This window comes from Mus caroli, chromosome 12 (assembly GCF_900094665.2).
Source record: "Mus caroli chromosome 12, CAROLI_EIJ_v1.1, whole genome shotgun sequence".
NCBI lineage: Eukaryota > Metazoa > Chordata > Mammalia > Rodentia > Muridae > Mus > Mus caroli.
This window is the reverse complement of record NC_034581.1, coordinates 75,189,998-75,205,819: the sequence shown is the minus strand read 5'-3', so window position 1 is coordinate 75,205,819 and position 15,822 is coordinate 75,189,998. Positions and strand designations below refer to the sequence as shown.

At 50.3% G+C, this 15,822-nt stretch overlaps 1 protein-coding gene across 1 annotated transcript; it reads left to right on the top strand.

The window, feature by feature from the left end:
- Positions 1–8,916: 8,916 nt before the first annotated feature.
- On the top strand, positions 8,917–15,616 carry Ccdc177 (coiled-coil domain containing 177). Its single transcript, XM_021179697.1, has 2 exons — positions 8,917–9,235; positions 10,106–15,616. The coding sequence occupies exon 2, from the start codon at positions 10,134–10,136 to the stop codon at positions 12,246–12,248; it is 2,115 nt and encodes a 704-aa protein (XP_021035356.1). The 5' UTR covers positions 8,917–9,235; positions 10,106–10,133; the 3' UTR covers positions 12,249–15,616.
- The last annotated feature ends 206 nt before the right edge of the window (positions 15,617–15,822 follow it).

Below are 15,822 nucleotides of genomic sequence, written 5' to 3'. Positions count from 1 at the left end.
TGCGTGCCCAGCCCAAACTGACCCAGACAATGAGTGCCTCACCGGGAGATGTCAATGAGTGCCTCACCGGGAGATGTAACTGAGGTGAGTTGTGAGTACAGTCAATTCGGCAGTTGGAAGGAACGGGTATTGTCATCAAGCCCCCTTAAGATACTGACCTTTGGGTACGACCCGCACCCCTGGATTGAAGGATAGGGTCTGGTGTTAGGCCTGGAATGTCGCTTTGGAGGATTCAGAGCCTCACTATGGGCTGATGAGCAGAGGACTGGCGCCACCTGGCGGTAGGAGTGCAAGGGCGCACACTGAGGTCCTAGTCTTCCATTACTCCTGGGTCCAGTTATCCCAGCTGCCATTCCACTCTGTCCAGACCAATCCTCTCATTTTCAGCAGCAACTGGAAAAATAAAAAGCAACGTTTCCAAACGGAGCAGAGGAACTGAGAGTCTAGTTAGAGACATGATTTATAAGTACAAAGAAACTCAACATAAGAAAATTGGAACGTTTGGATTTGATCATCATTTAGTTAATTTAGTTAATAGTAATAATTGCCTTTCATTATTTTGTCAACACATGGTATTTTGTATTATGTGCAGAACATATTTCATCTCAATTCTCAGTAACAACCATGTGAGATAAATTATAGCCTTATTCACCTTTTTAAAAGGTGGGCAAACAAGTGCTGGGGAGATGGCTCAGTGGCCATCTAAAGGACCAGGGGTTCAAAGCCCAGCATCAACATAGCATCTCTCAGTTGTGTGTAACTCCAGTCCCATACACTAGCTTCTGACCTACTCAAGCACCAGGCATGCATGCGGTGCACAGACATAACCTCAGGCAAAACCATCCATACACATATCAAAACTATTAAAGGGTAAGCGAAGTTTATTGACAAAATAAAGAGACAGGTTCCCTATTACAGCCATTCTGTGTTGATCAAATGGCTATTCAGAGAGGCTAAGTAATTTCCTTGAGGTTAAAGAGTCAAGACATAGACAAACTGGGATTTGAACTTGGTTATAGACTCTGAAGCACTTGGTTGTAGACTCTGATACATTTATCCTTAAGTGACCTGATAGGTATGGCCACTCAACACACTGAAAGTGGAACTCGCCGACCTTGCCTTTCATCCTTCATTTCCAGTCTGAATAAATGGCCCTCCCTCCTCTCCACCCCAACTCAGTCTCCGATGTATAGTCTAGAAACCTAGGGAGTTTTAAGCGCCCCCAGAGTCACTTACCAACCGTGTGTGTTGTCTCTCATATATGCTTTTTTTGTTTTCATTACTGAAGACTGGACCCAGGACCTCATACACAGTAGGCAAGTTCTCTACCACTGAGCTATATCCCCAACCTCTCACATCTACTTTAGATGTTCCCCTCTGTCCTCTACCTGATTAGATGCCCACTGAGCAGTATGGTTGATTTATAGTACATTCTTCCACTTCAGTCTCCATGGTAATGGGCTCTGCCACTGCTGTCCCAGTGTCTGGCACCCAGGAGACACTCAAATCTGAGTGGCTCAAGGTAGCCAGAAGTCATTTTTTTCCCACTTTACCAACGTTCTATTGAGTTCATATGTAGTATTATGTAACATTCATATTTACTAAATCCCTAGATCCCTATGCCTTTGTGTGTAACTGAAGTCAGAGCATTTCGAAAGTCTGGGGGTTACAATGGAATCGTGAGTGTGTCTCTACTTTCACATGACTGGTCTTCGGCTAGGTGAGGATGGGGTAAATCAGTAAAGTGTTTGCCATGGTAAGCACTAAGGACCTGAGTTTGGTCCTCAGAACCCATAGTTTACAAGCTGGGCGTGGTGATAAATTCAGAGCTAAGGAAGTGGAAACAAGGAAACCTGGGGCTTGCTGTCCAGCCAGACTACCCTTCTCAACAAGTTGCAGGCCAGCGAGATCACCTGCAGCCAACAGCAACACTGGATTCATAGTAATGTTCCCTCCAGGTCAGGTGTCCTTGCTGACAGCTCTATAATGTAGGCTTTTTTTTTTTTTTTTTAACTGCAAGTGGTGTGTTTGATACGTGTGAACATGTATGTAGGTACAGGTGCAAGCATGGCACAGCACACATGTGGAATTCAGAAGACAACCTCAGGCATCGGCCTTGGCCCTCTGTGTTTTAAGGGCATGTTTGGGATGTAGTTTCTTGCTGTTCGTTGCTGTTTGAACCATGCTAGCCGATTTAGAAGCTTCCAGTGACTGCCTCCCACCTCACTATAGGAGTGCTGGGATCACAAACACACGCTTCCGTGTCCGGCTTTATGCGGCTTCTGAAGATGTGAACTCGGATCCTCATGTTTGCTTGCAAGTCTTTTACCTGCTCAGCCATGTTCCAGCCCAGGCATGCTGGTTTCTGATCCCCCACAGGATAGGAGCAATACCTGCTTCATATCTTTAATGCTTAAGCAGATTAATAGCTCAAAATATTCTGATGCAGCTAGTTGTACAACACATATAACAGGCAGAGTAGCATTACTCAGACTCCATTTCTTCTCAACGATACAGAGCGGAAAGTTACTAAACTGTCTGGACCCAAAACAGAGGAGGCCCTGTCTACCTTGCAGGCCAGCTTGGAAGTCCTTGCCATTGCCGTAGCATGCCGGCACAGTGCTGGCCTTTGAGTGATTCTTTTTCTATTGGTGAGTCTTCCCAAATTTCTGCATTGATTAGCAATGTTCCCTCAGGTCTCCTTGCTGACAGCTCCATACGGTAGGCATTTTAAAATGCATGTGGTGTGTTTGAGATGTGTGTACATGTATGTAGGTGCAGGAGCAGGCATGGCATAGCACACATGTGGAATTCAGAAGACAACCTCAGGAGTTGGCCTTTGCCCTTCATATTGCTTGAGGCGGAGTTTCTTGCTGTTTGCTGCTGTTTGAATGATGCTAGCTAAAGAATAGAAGTTGATGCTATTTTGATTAGCATAGCCCTTACTAAAGTATAAAATATGTTCTTTTGCCAAATATTTCCTTTACTTGGTTTACATCCGAAATTTCTTCTTAACGATTTAATCTCAAAAAATTAGGAATGATGACACTTTAATCATACTTGTCTAGATCCACTTGGGAGGCAGAAAGCCACAGTAATTTAAACAGGGGAAGCTTAATTTAAAGAAAAGAATTGAAGCTAAGAAAAGAAATGAGTGCACACGTACATAGAGGTCTAAAACTTGCCTCAGCCTTGGGTGCTCAGGGAAGGACACAGGAGGGAAGAACCTGCCTCGAGATCGCACTTCAGGGCTTCTCGGAGGAGGTGAGGTTGCAATCTAGGGCAGGCAGGGTCTACCTAAGGCGGGCAAAGGAAGGTGGCCCTCAAACCCAGGCATCACTAAAGGACTGTTCTGGGGCGTCAGCTGAAGGGCAGTGCCACAGGAAGTCCCCAGGCTTCTGTATCGCAAACCGGGTAGCTAGAATAGGAAAGGGCCAGCATCCAGGAAGAACCAGGGGAAGTCCCTCTGCCCCCCTCCCCGCCCCGCGTCCCTAACCCCAGCACCTCCCTCTCCTGGTGAACCTCCACGTGAGGCTCATTGTCTAGTGGAAAGTACTTAGTCTGTTTCGCCAGGACAGGTACTGCAAGGTGGATTTGGAGAGGTCAGTTGATGACTGACACAAGCTGTTATCAGACATTAGAACAGGGGTTGGGAAGCAGTTCCACAGGAGCCTGATAATAAGCAGTTAAAGCTTTGAGTCACGTTGTCTCTGTCAAAACTATTGACGTTGGCCACTGTTGTACAAAAGCAGAGCAGACAATATGTAAGCAAATGAGCGTGGCGGTGCTCCAGTGAAACCTGATTTACAAAAACTGGAGTAGGCAAGGGATCAGCCAGTTCCTGATGTGGGACCTCCAAGTGCAGAAAAATACAAGACTAAAACCTATTCTAGGGCTGGAGAGATGGCTCAGTGGTTAAGAGCACTGACTGATCTTCCAGAGGTCCCGAGTTCAAATCCCAGTAACCACACGGTGGCTCACAACCATTTGTAATGAGATCTGATGCCCTCTTCTGGTGGGTCTGAAGGGAGCGACCTTGTACTTATGTATATTAAGTAAATAAATCTTAACAACAACAACCTCTTCTCTGCAAAGAGGGGTGGGTTTCAAGGGTGTACACAGCAGAGCAGCAGAGGGAAGCCCCAACAAGAAGAACTTAGGGGTTTTGTTGGTTGCTTGCTTTTAAGAAAGGATCTTACAGCTTCGGATCCTTAAGCCTCCTGCCTCAACCTCCTGAGTTCTGGGATTATGGCAGCAAAAGAAATTTAAATACATTTATTTAAATAAGGATAATAATGTTCACACTGTACGGTGGCTTTTTATTTATTTATTTATTGCTTTAGTCTAAATTAATGAGCTACTGCATTAAAAGGCTTAAGAACCCAATAAATTATCTTTAAGGACTGGCGTATGGCAAAATAAATCTGTATTTCAGAAGATAAAACCCAGAGAAGTTTAAAAAAAAAACAAAAAAACCCCCAAAAAAAACAAACAAACAAAAAAACAACCTTGTCAGAGACCTAAAGGGATGGCTGGGGTTCAGGAGCCCTTTCTGCTTTTCCAGAGAACTCCCCACCCATGTGCACAGGGTGGGGTGGGGACTACAACCGTCTGTAACTTCAGTTTCAGGGGGTCTAATGCCCTCTTCTGACCTCTGTAGGTGACCCCATACACTCACACACCATATGTTCACACACATCACATAAATTAAAAAAGGATTTTTTAAAAAAAGATTTATTTATTTATTATATGTAAGTACACTGTAGCTGTCTTCAGACGCACCAGAAGAGGGCGTCAGATCTCATTACGGCTGGTTGTGAGCCACCATGTGGTTGCTGGGATTTGAACTCAGGACCTTTGTAAGAGCAGTCAGTGCTCTTAACCACTGAGCCATCTCTACACCCCTCCCCCCTTTTAATAAAAAGGATTTTTTTTTAATTGTCTGAAACAATATAGCCTTACCACTGTGGAAAGGTGAGTGTTGCTTTCTCTGTGTGTCACAATGAAATTGGATGTGACATTCTGATCTTCTGTGACATTCTGATATCACAAGGAATCTCCTTGTGATAGACTTTAGCCCTTCACCTCTGTGTAATTCCAGCATTTGGAAGGTAGAGTCAGGAGGATGAGGAGTTCTAGGGTAATTCTCAGCAAGTTCATGGCTAATTTGGGAGATACATACATAGATACATACATACATACGTGTGTGTGTGTGTGTGTGTGTGTTCATGTGCACACGCACATGCTCGCACACTCTTCCTATTGGTTTGGCCATATCTAAATGGTTTATCAAAATAAAATAAATGACATTCACCACTGCTCACTGAAAATATTTGCTTTTATACTTTGCATATAGTTTTTCTGGTTCTGCGAGATAATTAAGGGAATTCTCTGCAGAGGAAAACCCGGGTACGAATTGGTTAACTTGCCCACTCCACTCATCACTTCCTGGATCCACAGCTCTGCAGATACTGAGATTAAAGTGAAAGTACAAATCATGGTATTCGGGATTAGACAGAGCCTGGTCCAAATCCCAGCCCTACCTCTTATTCGCCATGTGACCATCTGCTTCTCTATTTCCTGCTGCACATCCCACAAAGCCCTTGGTGGACTTTGGTTTACCATGTTTGTTGAGCAAACATCCTTGAACAATAGAGACAGTGGCTCCCTCCAGGTCAGAGGGAGGATTTCTCTGCCAGTCAGGATAACTAAAACAATGCCTCCCTTGGGACACAAGAGGACCAGGTTCACTATCAGCTGTCCTGTTAGTAACTCTTCACCCTGCTATGGCCAAATATCTGATACAAGCCACTGAAGGGAAAATGTTTATTTTGATTCCTGGTTTAAAAGGGGTATGGTTCATCCTGACGGAAGGCATGGTGACTGGTCACATTGTGTCCATAGTAAGGAAGCAGAGAATAGAAATGTAAGGGTGTTGGTGCTTAGCCCATATTCCCTTTTCCTGTTTCTTTTTGAGACAGCAGGGCCTTTGTAATTCAGCACAGGCTTGCCTCCAAGTCAATATGCAGCTAAGGATGATCTTGAATTTTCTGATCTTTTTGCCTCTGCCTCTTGAGTGCTGGGGTTGCAGGTATGCACTGCCATGCGGGGCTTTATGTGGTGATGAAAATCAAGCCCACAACTTTGTAGATGCCAGGTAAATATTTTAACAATGGAGCCACACCCCTGACTCTTGCATTCAGTCCAGGACCCCAGACCACGGGATGATGCTCTCATATGCAGACTGGGTCTTCCCTCCCCAGCTAGACCTAGAAATAACCTTACAGATACACCTAGAGGTAGATCTCTAGGTGATTCTAAATCCAATCAAGTTGGTGATGTAAATTAAGCTCCGTTTAAAAGTGCCTCACCTGGGGCTGGTGAGACGGCTCAACGGTTAAGTAAGTACTCAGCGGTTAACTAACTGCTCTTCCGGAGGTCATGAGTTCATAACCATCCGTAATGAGAAACAAATAAAAAAAATCTATGGGCCAGAGTGAGTGGGGCTGGAGCAAGAGGGAGAAGAGAAGCGGGGGGGTCGGGGGGGGGAGTGCCTCACCTGTAACATAAGCCCATTTTATGTGTACTGTCCACCTGGTCCCACTCTGATCAAAAAAACCAAACCCCATGTTCTTTGTGTACGTGAGAAACAGGTCCTCTATCAGCATCTATGCACCGCGGGGGCTAACTTGCTAGCTTGTGAGGTTAAAGTTCAAGCCTTACAACCCCTAACATCACTGCCTAAGAGTTGCATCAATACCTCCCACTTCCTCCATCACCATTGCACTTTGGCATCTGCTCCCCGTACACCGTGGTGGGATGTTTGCCAGTGCCACTCAAGCTGATGACTGTTACTTTGGATATTTGATTCCAGAAGAAACCCATTTGGACGTCTGTAGCCTTTAGTACTTGAATCACGTCCTTCTGAGAGCTCTCCTCATATAGCAAGCACACTCTCCTTCCGTTCCTTACTGGTCTCATCCGTGGGTCTGCTTTTTTCTTTGAAATCCTATCAGTGGTATCCTGTTATCAGCCCATCTTTCCTATCTGCGTGATCTCACACATATTATTCATTCTAAGACCTGTCTTAGCTGGGGTTTCCATTGCTGTGATGGAATACCATGACTAAGAGCGATTTGGGGTGGAAAGAGTTTATTTCTGCTTACAGTCATATTTTTATCATCAAAGGAAGTCAGGGGCTGGAGAGGTGGCTCAGTGGTTAAGAGCACCGACTGCTCTTCCGAAGGTCCTGAGTTCAAATCCCAGCAACCACATGGTGGCTCACAACCATCCGTAATGAGACCTGACGCCCTCTTCTGGTGCGTCTGAAGACAGCTACAGTGTACTTAGATAGGGCAGGAAGTCAAGGTAAGAAGATGCGGAGGCTGCTGCTTACTGGCTCGCTCCTGAACGCTCACTCAGCCTGCTTTCTTACGCACTCCAGGATCACCAGAGGTGAGACCACCCACAATGGGCAGGCAACCCCTCATCAATCGCTAATTAAGAAAATGCAAGTCTTGCCCTCAGAGTAGTCTAGGGGTGCATTTTCTCAGTGGAGGTCACCTCTTCTTAAATGACTCTAGCATGTGTCAAGTGGACAGAAAACTAGCCAGCACAGGAACCTTACATCCTCGATCTAGTTCCAGTCCAGACCTCTAGTATGACTTAACCAGCCACCTGTTGGACGGTCCTACTCTAATGATGGAGAGGGACAACTGCCCATAACTGGCATTCCATACCAGCTAATCTTCCCTCCTGGATCCACGCTTTCTGTGTCTGTCTGTCTGTCTGTCTGTCTCAGCATCCCACTGTTCCAGGCAGCCATCCTTGATCCCTCACCTCACACACTAGAGCCAAGCTTTGAGTGTGGTTCCTTCTACTGTATTTACAAACCCCCACCTTCCTCCTTTGCTACCACTGCTCCCTTTCTGGTTCCAACATTCCCTGTGTTGGGTACCTGCAGTGCCTCCCCCGCTGCTTCCTTGGTCTCTTGGGCCTTGCCCTGTTGTTGATAGAGTTATGTTCCTAAAAAGTCTATCTGCGGCATTATTTCCTTGTTCAAAACCTTCACTTTCCAAAACAAAACAAAAACTTTACTTTTCCCTCATGGTTTCCTTTGTTTGCTTGTTTAGCTTCTCTGTGTAGCCCTGGCTGTCCTGGAACTCTGTAGCTCAGGCTGGTCTTGAACTCATAGAGCTCCACCTGCCTCTGCCTCTGCCTCTGCCTCCTGAGTGCTGGGATCAAAGGCGGGCATCACCACCAACCAGCATCATAGTTCACCACACTCTCTAATGCTACATCGCTCCCCCCCCCCCATTCCTTGGGAGGATTCTAATCTGGGACGTCTTTGGCCACTACCACTCACAATGGAAGGGTAGGATGAGGTGTCATCGAAAAGCACTCATTACATGGCACCAATCAGGATCAGTCTCATTGTATGAAACTAGCGACTTGGAAGTAGCATCCGCTGGCCACTTGTATTCTGCTGCCTGAACCCATGTGTTTTTGTCGACTGTTTTTAGTTATTTAGGTGAGCAAACAAGGTAATGGCAATTTCATAATGCGGCATCACTCTTTGTTCTCATTCGTTCTCCCACCTTAGCTTTCCTTAAATAATAAAAATCACTATTTGGACCAGGTGCCCTCTTTCTACCCAATTACTTGCTGACTTGTTGGTCTGCTTAAGATCCCTTTGAGAAATATGCTGATTTCTTCATTGTACCCGCCTAAGGTGCCCAAAGACTAGGTTTCTGGTGATAACTGCTATGTCCACATCTCTCTCTGTATTACGTATGTATGCATGCATACATTTATATGCATACATGTGTAGTTACTGTATTTTTGATTGCTTTGTCGTCCTCTAAGCAAAGAAATGTATACCCTTAAGTGGCCACCAGGAGGCGCCAGGAGCAGCGAGAGACCTGCGGTACCTTGGCGGTAGAGGTGGAGATGGATGCAGAGGCGAGGGAAGAACCCAGCTTCCTTTTTTAAGAATCAGTTGTGAGCAAGGGAGCAGAGCTACGTTATTTTAGGGAGACTTTGTCGCACTCCCCCTCCCCCGGGTAGGTAGCGTCTGGGATGTGTGCACCCTGTTCGTAGTCTCCCATGGAGAGACGCTGGCTGCTGCAGCCGGCAGTAACCCGACCCCGCCGGCGCAGGGACTGAAGAGGCGCCGGGGAGAGCAGCGAGAGGCGAACAAAAGCCCTCGGCAAGGGGGCCGGAGCCCGGACCTGGGGTAAGTGAACCCGCTCGGAGACCTAGCAGCTCCCAGTATGGAGCGGCAGGGTTTACGGCGCTCTAAGAGCCCACTCCCCTGAGATGCGGTGCGGAAACTGGTGAGCATCAGCGGCTGATGTCTGAGTCCACCATACTGGGGTTGATGGTACCTTTAACTGCACATTCAGCCTTGGAGATCGGGTGCATCTGGGAGGATTCAGGTGCCTTGTGCATCTTGGGCAAACACCGGGTGGGGGCTGGAGGAAGAGGAAGGCAGAGAGCTCCCAGCAAGCCCAGCTGGAGAGGCTGGAGAAAGAATCCATCACCCGACTCGGAGGAGCCTTTGGAGACTCTTTTCAGCCCTTCCATCTCCCGGGGGCCCTGCGCTCCGGGTCCTTTTGGCAGAGAGAAATCAACCATAAACTTCTTCCTAGGCAACTGGGGCCCTCGCAGCAATGCACTTTGGCATGCACAGGCCCCTTCCCCTTTTGTGTTCTTGCAAAGCTGCATCCCAGCAGCCCGCCTAAGCTACAAACAAATAGCTAATCCTCCGGGGAATCCTCCAGCGCCTCCCTCGCTGGCTGCAGCCTTCCTTGCGCTTCAATCTTTGCAGGAAGGGGATGCAGCTAGCGGGCCTCACGCCAATGTGGTCTCCTGAAAGGCCCTACATTCTAGGTCTGAGGGAGACTGAGGCTGCTGTCTAAGGCCCAGCGTCCCCCCACCGCAACTGCCCAGCCTGAGTTTTTGGGGCATCAGTTTTAGGATTTACGTTCCATCAGGCCCCTGAGCCTAATCTGAAATCGGATTAAGTTGGGAGGGGTAAATATGGCTGAGGAGGGAGAAACAGCTCACAGATCCTCTATGTCCCCCCGCCCCACTGTCATCTCAGGGACTCCAACAAAGAACGAGGTTCAGCTATGGTGGACCCGGTGCCAGAAGAGGAGAAAGAGGGAGCGGAGCCCGGTGGCTCTGAAGGGGATGAGGCCACAGCGTCCGAGCCCCCCGATGCCCAGGGAGCCCAGCAGCCGTCTGCCTCCTCGGCCTCCGCCTCCGCGGCGGCGCCCCGAAAGGCTGAAGTCCCCTGCGGGGCAGAAGGTGGACGTCGGGAGCAGTCTCCGTTGCTGCACCTCGATCTCTTCAATTTCGCCTGCCCCGAGGCAGAGGGCAGCCGCTACGTCCTGACCAGCCCCCGCTCTCTGGAGGCCTGCGCCCGCTGCGCGGTCAAGCCCGTGGAGCTGCTGCCTCGAGCCCTGGCCGACCTGGTGCGTGAGGCCCCGGGCCGCTCCATGCGCGTGGCCACCGGCCTGTACGAGGCCTACGAGGCGGAACGCCTGGCCAAACTGCAGCAGTGCCGCGCCGAGCGCGAGCGCATCATGCGCGAGGAGAAGCGGCGCCTGTTCACACCGAAGGGTCCGGCGGCAGCCCCGGCCTCGGCCTCAGCCTCGGCCTCGGCGCTGAGCGGGGGCAGCAGCAGCAGCTGCAGCAGCAGCAGCAGCCTCCCGGCCTCGCCCGCCTCGCGAGTTGCTCGAAGGACTTCTCCCAGTCCCCCCGCCAGGAGCCGGCCTCCGCCCGCCGGTTCTCGGACAGGTAGGAAGAGCCACTCGCTGGACTCGCTCTCCCGCCGGAGGGACGGTGCCCTGAGCTCCGAGTCCGGGGCCTCGTCGTCGTCCTACAGCGGGGAGAGCCTTCGGGAGCTTCGCTGGCCACCTCGAGCTTCCGCCAGGAACAGCTGCCCCGCGGGCTCGGCGTCGTCTGCACCCAACCCACTGGGCCGCCCTTCGGCCCTTGCTCTGGTTCCGCTCACGGCCCGCAGCTTCAGCCTCGGAGACCTGAGCCACTCGCCGCAGACCGCCCAGCATGTGGAGCGCATCGTCCGCCAAGTGCGCGCCGAGCGAGGCCTGCGCGGGGTACCCGAGCGCGACCGCAAGATCGCCGCCCTCATGCTGGCCCGGCACCAGGAAGAGCGCCTGTTGCTGGAGCAGCGCGCCGCGGCCCACGGCCAGTGGGAGCAGCAGCGCGTGCGCGCCGAACAGCGGCGGGAGCGCGAGGAGCGCGAGAAGCAGCGCGCGCTGGAGCGGGGCCGGCGGGCCTGGGCGGCGCAGGTGGAGGAGCGGCGCGGTCGCCGGGGCCGGGAGGAGCGCGAGGCCGCGCGGAGGCGGCAGCAGCAGTGCGAGCGCAGCGAGGAGCGGCGGCGGGAGCTGGCGGAGCGTCAGGGTCTGCTGCGGCGGGAGCGGGTGGAACGCGCCGCGCGGGACGACCGGCTGCGCAAGCTGCAGCAGGAGCAGAACCTGAAGCAGAGGGAGGAAGGCCGGCAAGAGGGGCGGGAGCGCGCGGAGCTGGTCCGCCGGGAGCGCGCCCAGCGGGCGGCGCGCGCCCGAGAGCGGCAAGAGGGCCAACTGCAGCGCGAGAAGCGCGAGCTGAGCCGGGCCGAGCGGGCGCGCCACGAGGCGCTGCTTCGAGGCCGAGTCCGGCAGCAGCAGGAGGAGCGGGAGGGCCTGCGGAGCTCCCTGGAGGCCAGCTTGGGCCGCGCGCAAGAGAACTACGAGCAGCTGCAGGAGCAGCGCGCCCGGGAGCTGCGGGAGCGCGCGCGGAGAGAGGAGCTCCAGGGTCGGCGGGCGAAGGAAGCGGCCGAGCGCAAAGAGCGGGAGCATCAGGCGCACTTGGAGGCGCTGGCGCGGGCAGGAGAACGACGGCTGCAGCACGCGGCGCAGGTGGCCGAAGAGGCCGTGCAGCAGAAGGCCCGGCGCGTGGTTCAGACCCGCCTGGAAAAGGAGAGGGCCCAGCGTGCCAACAAGGAGAAGGTAGAGAGAGACGAAGACTGCCGCCGCCGCGAGCTGCTGCAGGCCATTGGGCGCAAGCTGGAGCGCAGTGAGCAGCTCTCTCGAGAACGGCGAAGCGCGCTGGAGAGCGCTCGCTCCACGGCCCGGGCCTCCTTCCATGTGCGGGAGAAGGTGCGGGAGGAGACCAACACGCGCTCTTTTGACCGCATGGTGCGAGAGGCCCAGCTACATGCCAGCCTGGACCGTAAATGACAGCCGCCTTGGACAGACCGTGCTGCTGGATATGGCCAGGTGTGGCCTCTCTTAGTCACTTTGACCAAACGCCAGGCTTCTCCAGTACAGCTGCCACACCATGAACTCTCCAGACTAATGTACCATTAATGAGGCACTGAGAAGGCAGACATGGTATTTTTCCATCTGTCACCATTGTTTTACAGACTTACTCCATTTGGAAACGACATGGCACAATCTACCCACATCCACTGGTGTCTTTGGGTTGGAATAGAAAGTAGCTGGGAGGAGGAAGGTCCCTGTAGGAGAGAGCACAGAGGCCAACGTGGGGCTCTCTGCCACAGCTGCCTTGGGCATCTTTCTAACATTTGTGTTAAAGACGATTTAAGTAGCAGCAGCGGAGGGAATATCTCCCAGACTTACCTCTATCTTTGAAAATACAAGTTGCACAGGACTTGAAAGTTTCCCAAGAAAGCACAGCTCTTCTAAGATGTTAGTTCATGCACAAGCGACTACAAAAGATATCGCTAGACTGTGAATTGGACACGTGAACCAATTATCCTGTTCCCAAAATATTCTCAGTTGAGTCCCTTGGCTTTCTAGTTAGACAATCATCTACAGATAATAACCCCTTATTCTCCCAAGTGGTGTAGGGAAAGGGTTGGATCGGTGATGCTGCTTAGCTTTAATGGAAGCCCTCCATCCTCCAGATCCCTGGAGGTGATGGTTTCCTTAGGCAGCAGTGTTCCACCCCATGAGGCTTCCATGGAAGGTGATGTACGTAAGTGGAGGCAGTGTCTGATGCCCACTTCCCTGTGTGGGGCCAGCTCCTGCAGACAGAAGCCATTGCCTTATGAAGCAGAGCTACCTTCTGTGCCTGCCCAGGCCACTCTTGCCTAAAGCTCCAGCCTTGAATGCAGTCTGGAGGGTGAGCCCTGGAGTGTGTAGGATTCGCTCTGTGACTTAGTTCAGTGTTCTGAAGACAATTTAGGATCCTTGGCTGCTTGCCTGTGGTGGCTGAAGGGCTAGAATTGCCTGTGTGGAGCTGTGCTATTGTTGGTAGGGGTATCACTCTTCCTTGGGGGCACTGGGAAAAGGAGTCTTCCCTCTTTAAATTCCTGGTACCCTCTCACTTATACCTGAAGTATTCAATCAGTCTCTTGGTGCCTCACCTTTCCCATCTTCTAGATGGGGCCATCAGAACTCTTCTGGTACCTCAAGGTCTCTTGGATCCAAAGCATCACTTCAGTGTTATTTGTTGGTCTCCTTTGTGCCTTTCTTGACCTGGAGTTGGGAGGCAGGAGGACTGCTGTTAGCCTCGTTTGTTTCTGGTGACATGGATTGCTGGCATTAGACAGGGCAGTGCATCACAGACAGATGGTCATTTAGCATCCAAGGTGTGTGTGGGGCGGGGAGGGGTACTTGGTTCTTGCAGTACCAAGCTGCTCCCTGGTCAGAAGGTTCAGTTATCACTCAGCAATTTTAACTGGTAGAGCACTCTTTCCCCCACTCAGATCCACCCATCAGCTATGTCTTCACCAGGGAAGGTGGAAAGTCAACCGTCTCCTTTTACATTACATCAAGGTCAGGAAGTTAAAAACAAAACAAAACAAAACAAAAACAAAACAAAAAAAAACTTACCAAAAAGAAAGGAATCAGGGTAGAGACGTACTGCATTAGATGTGTTATTGTGTCTTTTCTGCTGGTGGAACCATCCCTAAAGTGACTGGCTGTTGCCCACACCCCTCTTTGACCCTATCCCATCACACAATAAGGGGAGTCTTGTGTAGAAGAAAGCTGTGTTTAGGTGTCATGTGTGAGATGATGTGGTACCAGGAAAGGAGCTACGTACCGAGGCTTGTTTCTTGAGTGGGTGGGCTCTCCCTTAATTTCCTTGTCAGTGAGCTGTGATAACTGGTGTTGTCTCTGAGACAGGAGCATTTAACTAAAAAAAAATTAATGTGATTATGGTTCTTTGATCTTGTGGTCCCTGGGTTGCTTCTGAAACCTCCATGGAAAGTTCTCCCCTTGAAAGACCTTACTTCAAAGCATGAGCATTTGCTTGAGGAGGCAATCGGGCGTTCTGAACCAAGCACTGGGAAGCAGGCGGGCGGGCGGTCTCACCCGGCCTCTTACCCAGGCTGCTCCCCACCTTCCTGAGCGACTTCAGGTTGGTCACCTTTCTTAGTCCCCACCGACGTAGAACTGAGATCATGGTTCCTGAGCTCTAGTTTGTGCAAAGTGAGAATGACGGTGACATTTCCTGTTTCTGTCACCCTGGAACTGCAGGTGCAGTTGCCGTACACGGAGCTACATGGCTCCTACGACGTACTGTACAGTGTAATGTACCATGGGGATTTGGTGCAGAAGGAAGAGTTTTGAGAAGCTCATTCAGATCCAGAGTCACATGTGACGGAAAGGCCCAGGCCTGAATGTTGACAAATTAGACACTGAGAGAACCACTATGTAAAGATTCAAACAGTTTCTAGATTTTTACCAAAAAGTCCATATAGCCAAGTATTATTAAAACAAAAACAGAATTCAGACCTAGTGACAGTAAGAAATGGTACCTTCAAGTTCCAGACCATCTACTAGGATACTCTACTGAAGTTGGACACGGTGGCTCACATCTCTAGACCTAACCCTGAGGATGCTGAAGTAGATGGATAATTATATTGAGTCAGCCCGTACCAGATAGAAAGACACTGTCAAAACAAAACAAACAAACAAACAAACAAACAAAAATGCAAGGAGAATCACCTGTATATTTAAAGAAATGTTCGTGTTTCTTTCTAAAGATAATGAATGCCTAAAGTCTCTTTCGGGCCCTTAATTTAAATTTCCACAGAGGAGAAGTTTTATTTTACTGTGACATGCAGCAAGAGGACATTGGGCCAGAGCAGAGATGATGGATGGAGAATTGCCTCCAAACAGCATTCTAGCAGGTGTCCAGGACTGAGCATGCTGGGAATTTCTTGCCATCTAGGAGACCCCAACCTCAAAATGGCCACAGCTTCACTCTTTTGGAACATTTGCTACTTCAAGAAAGAGAGAGTGTAAAATAATATGAGAGGATGGGAAGGGTTGGGAAAGCTTTAATTCAGTTGAATTCCAAGAAAACAAGCCAAAACCATTCCAGAAGAAATTATTGATGAAGCTAGTCCAACATCCTGCTGTGGCAGGGACCAGAGTCTACACCCATCTGGACAGATAATGGAAATTTCCTTTTGGAAGCACGAAGGCTGGGTTTTGATGGAACTGTAACAAGGATTTGCCAAGGGCAAAAGGTCTGCAGGGTAGTGAAGACAGGAATGTCTTGGTCTACTTTATGTTGCTCTAACATAATACCCAAGGCTAAGTTAAAAATAAAAGAGATTTGTTGCTGACAAGTCTGGAGGTCTAAGAACATGTTGCCAGCATCTGCTTGCCTTCTGATAAGGACTTCAGGGGGACATCACATTTCAGAGGCTCCTGGGGAAGGCTTTACACATAAGATTGGAAGCAAGAGACAGGAGAAGCCAGAGGCACTTGTATGTCAACTCACCCTTAAAAGGAACTCAGCCACTCCCACAAGACTCTGCCCATTCTGCAAGAC

Coding starts and splice junctions, on each gene's coding strand:
- Ccdc177 (XM_021179697.1), top strand. CDS start 10,134: ATGGTGGACCCGGTGCCAGAAGAGGAGAAAGAGGGAGCGGAGCCCGGT.